The 8303-nt window shown below is 39.8% G+C and overlaps 1 protein-coding gene and 2 long non-coding RNA genes across 3 annotated transcripts in view; all 3 read right to left on the reverse strand.

Annotated features, from left to right (window-relative positions):
* Positions 1-560: 560 nt before the first annotated feature.
* LOC118404769 lies at positions 561-1512 on the reverse strand. The gene is made up of 3 exons (XR_004829806.1): positions 1425-1512; positions 1049-1144; positions 561-656 (listed from the first exon to the last, which is right to left on the reverse strand). It is a non-coding gene; the product is annotated as an uncharacterized LOC118404769 (long non-coding RNA).
* Positions 1513-1750: 238 nt separating this feature from the next.
* LOC118404258 lies at positions 1751-2638 on the reverse strand. The gene is made up of 3 exons (XR_004829770.1): positions 2571-2638; positions 2132-2224; positions 1751-1838 (listed from the first exon to the last, which is right to left on the reverse strand). It is a non-coding gene; the product is annotated as an uncharacterized LOC118404258 (long non-coding RNA).
* Positions 2639-4260: 1622 nt separating this feature from the next.
* Positions 4261-8303, reverse strand: part of LOC118404320 (nephrin-like) — a 7873-nt gene continuing 3830 nt past the window's right edge. The window contains exons 4-5 of the mRNA XM_035803388.1: positions 5022-5333; positions 4261-4580 (exon numbers count right to left, since the gene is read on the reverse strand). Coding sequence (XP_035659281.1) covers positions 4261-4580; positions 5022-5333 — 632 coding nt within the window. The remainder of the gene's footprint in view (positions 4581-5021; positions 5334-8303) is intronic.

An 8303-nucleotide genomic window follows, 5' to 3' on the forward strand; every position in this document is an offset into this window, starting at 1 on the left:
CAAGGGTTACTGCTAGTGCTAAAGGTAAGTGTTGATGTGACTGGAGACCTCTTGTTACAAGTTCGAAAACCTCATCCCACATGGCATCTGGAGCAGCGTTGGTGCTTCCTGTCTCAGTGTTTGGCTCTGCAAGTATAGTGGATTTTTCTTGTATTAGATACCAGTACGTAATCCTCATCTTACACTATACATATACATGTGTATGGGTGGGTACCGGTACAGACGGTACAGAAAATTCTGGTCCATGTCGGGTTTAGGTCCAGAGGATCAGGTCCAGGTCTGGACCTGATTATCTGTGAAAACTTTTAAATGCCATTGGGTGACAAAAAGAAGTACATTTTGCTATACAAACAAACCTATTTATATATATATGTGTGACATTTTACAATGAACAACTTGCACATGAAATATGATAGCAGCTCTACCGCAGATTTAAATGCTTGAGATTACTAAACAGACCCTGCTTGGATCTAAGAAGCAAGCAACTTTCCACATATTCTGGACATGGATATTAACTGTTTGAAGTAAAAACCAACAGAAGGTAAAACCTGTACCCGTTCCTGCGGACTGGCTCGCTGAAGGATTTAAGGAGTGGTCCACCCCAGTTGATGGAGGAGTTGGTCCATTTGACGCACCATCTTGGTTAGGCTGGTCTGCTGTAGAAACAAAAGTTATTTGTAGTGAATAGAATGCTGACTACAAAAAAAAAACAAGGAGGAAAAATAGCTGTTTAACCCTAACTTAGCCACAAAGACTGTTGATAAGTGAAATACTCGTTAAATTCTTAAAAAAAATAAAATGGCATTGGTCAATTGTCAAAACAAACAACTGCCAATCATATAAGTTATAACAGTTGGATATTCTGCTATATTCTGTGCAGATCTTATTTTGTATGACAATTCCTAATCGAATGTAAGCAAATGGTTTGCCTGCTATCTTAGATTATCACAGAATATAAGGTAGAATTATGCCCTACTTATCCCTAACACAGTTCCACAGCTTTCAAGTATGTATCATCAATTACCAACATCCAATTTAAGAAGTGTACCTGTTTCCTTCAGAACTGGATGCTTTGAAAATTCTCCTTTGTTTCTTCCTAAAGATGGTATCCTGGTCCTGCCTACACCTTCCTTGAATCCACCATCTACTTAGAGAAAATGAAGCATAATGACACATTTAGGTCATCTGTGAAAAAGCAAGACATAATCTGAATAACACAACTAAGCGCAATCTTGTAACCGTTTTCTTATAAATCAGGCTGGAGTTCAAATTCATTATGATGAGCCTCTACTTACGCTAGTTACACAGCCAAAACTTTTCATTTCTGTTAACAATTTGGTAAAAATAAGCATCATGATAGAAGAAGTAGAAGAATAAAGAAAAGATAAGATAAATATGTTCTATGTACTCTATAGAAGACACACCTGGATTCCCTTGAACTGCTCGCTTTGGGGTGGATACTGCTTCAGTCGCCCCCTTGCCATTTATTTCGGAATGAATGTCCACGCGATGTAAGTCTTTACCAGATCCTAGAATGAAAAACAATGTCAGTGACAATACTGATTTCTTCTGTTGTTTCCCCTGATTGTAAGGAGAGATGTAACAGATTCAGTCATGTTTAGGACTGTACTCTTGCTGCTATATGACACAATAATCTAAAGAGTGACAGTAGTACACAGATGGCAGACTGCTTTCATATTCATCAATATGACAGAAGTAGCTAACACAAGGAATAATACACGTACCTGCATGTCGTGTCTGATTTGGATCATTGCTACGTGTACCATCAGTTGTACTGTCCTCTACCTTTGCTTCATTCATCTTAACTCGAAATGATTCTGAAGGGAAAAAATAAAACCATGTTTATCCCTCAAAACTTTGTTTGTTCTTACACACAGACTACAAGGCTTGCAATTCTTTGAAATTTCCTGAGAAAATGTTTACCACTCAACAATTTGTTTGTTCTTATTACTCTGAATGGCTTGGGCTACTCTACCAATTCCAGTAGTGAATCTGATGATTATAGTTAACAGGTGTACAGAAATCTGTAGATACATGCTAATTAGCTAAGTGACACTGAGAGAAAAAGGTGAAGACAAATATATTCCATGCAACCCCATAAAAGGCATACCTGGTTTCCTATGTACTGTTGTCTTTGAGATGGCTCCTGTTGTATTGTCTGGCACAGTCAAATTGAAGTCAGTGTCTTCTGCTAAGAGGGGGTCTACAATAACAGAAGCAGTACAAATCAAAAACATCTGCAACCTTCTTCAAAGTACATGTATCACAATTTGGAACAACATAGAAATGAAATAAACTGTAACAGTTACAGCAAAGGAAAAAACTGATATAGGATGAAACTACACCGTTTCTGTTGACTGATCAAAATGGAGAATTAAAGGAGGTTTCAATATCACAATTACAAATCAGAAGGTGGCCTTCTACCATATTCATTGTCCATTAGGTTAATCTGACCTAAGTGTCTTAACATTATTGACATTCTTCAGTCTCATAAGACTAGGAGGCCATACAGGGGACACATGTGTACTACATAATGTACATGTACATACCTTCTCCAGGCTTCAGAGAGTCCATCTCTCGGTCCGATGAATCTTCTTCACCCTTTTTTCTCTTACCTGCATTAAGAGATGCACAGGTTACAAGAGACAAACATTATGCATAGAAAAAAGGGCCTGTTTGATGAAACAAAGAAGTAAAGATGTAGATATTTATAACCAAGTTGAATAATAGAAATTTAAAGCAAAAAACAATTGTCCTTGCAGGAAGCAAAAAATATTTCTGTAATATTGATTCAAATGTACAAAAATGTGCTATCCCACCCTAAACCCTGGAAGCCTTTGCAGCTGAGAGCAACAGATGGAAGCAGTAATGTGCAGGAACTTCTAGCCAGCTACAAGCAGAACAGCTGAGGTCAGAAAAGGCAAGTAAGCAAGCAAATAAGCAAGTATATTTCATGACATGTGCATCTATAATGTACAGGGCCTTGTTCATGTAGATCAATTTCCAGGCTACAGTAACTGTAAATGTACGTAAGTTCCAGGAATTTCGGAGAAGCGAGAAAAAGGACTGTTTGCGGTAACATCATGCACTGTAGTCTTTTACTGCCATGGAAAAATGTTTCCGGTGGTTTTAAGTTTGCGGTGAATTGGCAAACCAGGCATCAGATATAGGTTAAGTAAGTCAAGGTGTCCCAAATATTCTGAGTATACAAAGAATTGAAAGCAATTATTAACGACAACACTGAGTATCCTTGCACTGATGTCTCTTAAAATCAACCCATTCATCAAACATCAACACATACAATATAGGAAGAAAATTTGATGGGTTACCTATATTCTTTCTTGTATCTTCAGAACTACCTTGGCTAGCAGGTGCATAGTTAATTGTACCACAACAGTTGTTGGTACAAGTTGAGCCAGCTCCTCCTATTCATTTAACAGGAGTACATAAATTGTACATGTTAAAAACAGTGCATGGATCATGATATCATTTGAAATGATGAATAGTAATAATGACCAGTGGCTGGCATCCATGAATCAAAGTTTAAATGCTTCAAAGAACACTGACATTGATGGCTACACTCTGGGAGCTATAGAAGATTGTTACTGAGCCATTCTAAACTCACCCTTCCGCCAGCAACCCACAGCAATTATGACCAATGCGGCTCCACCGAATACACACACACAGATAATGATCACATTCTCCCTAGACATCTCCAGTCCAGGTTTATCTGAAAATTTTAAAAAAAAATACTATTAAATACTGTTTTCAATATGAATATTGGACAGAAATGCTCACACCTTACAGGGATCGAAATATTTTTTTTTTTTGCTACATGCAAAATTGCAAGTTGGCAAAAATTTTACGTGCAATTTGAAAAATTTAAATGCATACATACGCTAGCTTGAATCGGTGAATTTTGATTACATCTAGTAAAGCTGCCGGAGAAAGTTACTGGCAAAAACAAGAAAGGATAAAGACACACGTCCATTTGTCTTTTTGTCTAAGAGTAGGGGGTCTAATTCCTTAGCATTTTTCCAATAGGACAGGTATTTTCAACATGCAAGATTGCAACTTCAGAATAATTTTACATGCAAATCTCTAAAATTATGTGCAAATTGCAAGTTAAGTATGTGTATTTCGAACCCTGCCTTACATGTACCTCCATTCATTCCTTCCTAATCTATTTACCAATATTACCTGGCTGGCAAGTTGGTTGCATTTTGGTAAAAATGTATTTTACTTACCTCTGACATTGAGCGGCCCCACAGAGCTCTCCCTGTGCACACTCAGCTCAGAGTTAGTAGCCCTACAGGTGTACTGGGCTCCATTGTGCTGAGGTTGTAAGGAGATCGCCAGGTCCTGTGACGTCACCATGCCTCCATAGTTCCCTGCCTGTTCCCTGTTGTTGGTACCAGTGAAGGCTGAACCTCCATCCCTGCTCCATGTGATGGTAGCTGCAGGGTTACTGCTGCCAGAGGTACAGGTCAGGGTCAGGGTAGTACCGGAGTCTACAGCAGTCTCAGCAGTGTAGCCAGTAATGGTGGTGTCTTCAAGAACTGAGAAAATGACAATATCTATCTTTAAGATGACGTACTAAACTTAAAGGCTGATACAAAAATTGTTTATCAACATTGATAGCTTCTTAAGTTTACATTTGCAACAATCTTGCTTTTGTAAGAATTTCTATGTCAACCATGCGTAGTACATTAGTAACTGTTGTTTGGACTTCTTTCATTGTGGCAATTACTTGTTGATTTCCAGACAACCAAAAGACATGAAAGACATAAAATAAAACATGATATTATAGGGAAATAAAGAATTAGTCTTTGAATTTTAATCATACATGCTGTATCATTGAGTAACATTAATAGAATCATTAATCAAATATATCAAAGATTATAATGAATGAACAGTGGAAAAGTATTACTTACTCTAAACACAGAACATAGAAACAATGAATCATACATGAAAGTACAAAACAAAGACAAACCACATACATGCCATGCGCAGAGTAACCTGACTGATCTCGACCTGTGACAGAGCCAGCTGACTGGCCCGACACTGGTACGCTCCACCGTTGTCTGCCGGCTGCAGAGCTGGGATGTCAAGTATGCTGGTGGCGTTACCCTGCCCTGTACTATCTGTGGTATGACTGTGGCTGGCTGTCAGCTGTCTGCCATCTCTCCACCAGGTGAGATCGGACGGAGGTTTCCCTCCCGTGGAGACACATGTCAGGGTCAAGCTGGAGCCTGATTCCAGGAATTCTCCGTTGTAGCCGGTGATGGTGGGGGCACGTGGGTCTGGAGGCACTGTGGACAAATGATGGGTTAATTATTCAAACACAGAACAGTGTAATTCAAAGACAAGTAAAACCTGGCAGCCTTGTGACACAAACAAGTTTTACATACAAGTACTCCTTGTTTTCAATCAGTGAGCTGGATGTTGGACCTATTGGAAAATGAACAGATTATATGATCAGAGAGAGGTCAGAGGTCGTCTCCCAAGGGAGACGGGTTTTCGAGCGCTCTTACGCTTACGATCGCTTATTCCATACAATTTCAAAGTCTTGAGGTGTTATATTAGACAATCGTGTGTCGGAGATATCCAAGACCACACTGTGCCTCCCACGAGCCGGTAAACAAGCTGGAGAGGCGCAGACGGACTGAGAAAAGCCGATAGTGCGGCGGAAAGTTGGATCATGGCGACCGCCATGACACATCCCTCGAGCTACGCGCAGGCAGCAGCAACAACAGGCCCTGTAACAACATCACGGGAAGAGACTGCTGGATCTAACGTGAGGTCGGGCTGCAAACCCCTGTTCTTCCTGGAGAGGGATGTACATGAGGTATCTCAGAACGAGCCGTACTTTTCCAACGTCGAGGTGTATAAAGCAATTAGTCGCGTCATTGATGGCTCCAAAATTCTTGGCATCCAGCAGGTGAGAAGTATGTGGCGAATTTACTTAAGTGAAATCGCCGATCGAGCAAAACTACTCGTGTCTGGATTTAATGTTCGCAACAAACATGTCGACCTACGAGATGTACATCCTTTCCGACAGAACGAGGGAGTACGCATCACAGTCAAGGATGTACCACTTTCCGTCGACGATAGTGTTGTTGCAGAGGGCCTAAGAAGATACGGCGCCAAGCTTCTGGGACCGTGGATTTGGTGTAATAAAAACTACAAGCTCAATAACAGCACATTGTTCTTTGAACACTGGATTAGGAGCGGATTGATATATGTAAATGACTTATGTGAAAACTCTGAATATGTAGCATCTGATATATTGTTAAGAAAGCTAAGTGACAAAAGAAACTGGATGAGTGAATTTTGCAGGTCAAAAGAGCTATAGGCTATAGCTGGACTGATGAAAACGATTGTACTGGTCGTGAAACATTATATGGCACTTGTGTATGGTTCAATTCCAGCATGATTTCACTTGATACACTTAACAGTAGATATTTGTATTCTGTTAGTCTCATGGAAAATGTTGTAAGACCTACTGCCCAAGCATATTGGGATTCTGTAACCCCTAATCTTGATTGGAAAGCTATCTGGGAGTCCCAGACATGTTATATCAGATACAACAAGCTCCGCGAATTTAATTTCAAATTGCTCCATAAAATACTTCCTTGCAGATACCTCCTAAACAAGTGGAAAATAAGAGATACGTCTGGAAATGTATACAGTCCTTTTTGTGATATCTGTAATAAGCTGGAAAACTATGAACACATGTTTTTAGAATGCACTAGACTAAGGAAATTTTGGGGTAGATTAAATAATACTGAAGACAATCAATCTGTTAAAAATGTACTGTTGGAACATAACAAATGTAACATTACATTGTTGACTGTCGCCAAGTTTTCAATTTATATATCTTGGATACGATGGAAAGATAACCCGAGAAAGTTGCTACTCGATGATGTACACAACACGTTTATGTCCCTGTGCTCCCTGTACAGTGCTGAGTAAATAAAATAAAGTGCCGTGGCGGACACGGAAAAGTTAAAAAAAAAAAAAAAAAAAAAGATTATATGATCAGGCATTTTGTCATGAAGTCCAGGAAGATAAGTGGCATGCCCTAGGGCACGTCACTAATGGATTTTCAAATGAAGTCTCAAAGTCTCTTTACATGTTTTGGGGCTTACTGGTCGAGGAAAATAACACGAGTGAAGTAGAGTTTTCTATACAGTACAGAGGCAGTTAGCCTAGTAGGATTTTAAAACACCAGTGGGAGTCGAATACTCGACAAAACCAAAAACAATTCATTTCAATTCACTGTTATTTTTGGCCAAGGAAAATACGTTTTCCCCAATTTTGTGTCATGGTTTTTTGGACATTTGGACAGACTAAGGCCCGTTCATGATGCAAAAACTGAAACGGTTCTATCGGTTAGACAAGCTGAAACGGATAAGTTTTGTCATCATGAACGCTACAAAACGGATCTGAAACATTTTTTTCGGAACCTCCTCAGGAGGTGGTTCCGAAAAGGTTTCGAGGTTATCCGGAATTGCGAATTTTCATCATGAACGCAAAAGCGTCGCGATCCGTTTTACATCCGGGCATGTGCGTTCATATTTGGTGGCGCCACGGGGAAAAAGTGCAATTTCTAATCTGTCATTCGGGTGTTTTGACCGCGTTTTCAATCGTAAAATTCGTTTTTATTATCAGGCCACCTCCTGGTCGACTGAGGAGCCAGCAGTCCTGATATCGCAAGGGGAATGTGTCAGGAGATCCAGTGGAAATGTCACAGCATGGCATATATATATGCGCTATATATATCGGGACCACAATATTTTCAAAGACGCTTCATATAGGTCATGAAAGAAACCGGCTTCTGTAAGACATTGGTTCAATTTCGATCAAAGACCAATAATCTGACACAGAAGTACAAGTTTGGGCAAGATCACAACAACCTCAGAGTAGGGGTCAGAGGTCACATTACCATGCACTACGGTGCCTTTTCAAGCAACTGAAACGGTTTGTAAGTTTTATCGTGAAAGCAAAAACGTTAGCTGTCATATTTTTAGGCCAAACCTATAGAACCGTTTCATTTTTTTGCATCATGAACGGGTCCTGGCTGACAGCTGGCTATAGTGGTGATGCCCTAAATAGTGAAAAGGGCAGTGCAGTGAGTTCTAGCTATAGGTTTGAATCCGCATAGGAGAATGGTATCAAAGTATCTAAATATAGGGTAGTCAACTTTTAGAAATAAGATAGAAGTAAGGGAAGCAGGGATGTATGGTATTGTCCTCAATGTATGTGTGACTGCCTGCCAT

Source organism: Branchiostoma floridae, chromosome 17, assembly GCF_000003815.2.
Source record: "Branchiostoma floridae strain S238N-H82 chromosome 17, Bfl_VNyyK, whole genome shotgun sequence".
Classification (NCBI taxonomy): domain Eukaryota; kingdom Metazoa; phylum Chordata; class Leptocardii; order Amphioxiformes; family Branchiostomatidae; genus Branchiostoma; species Branchiostoma floridae.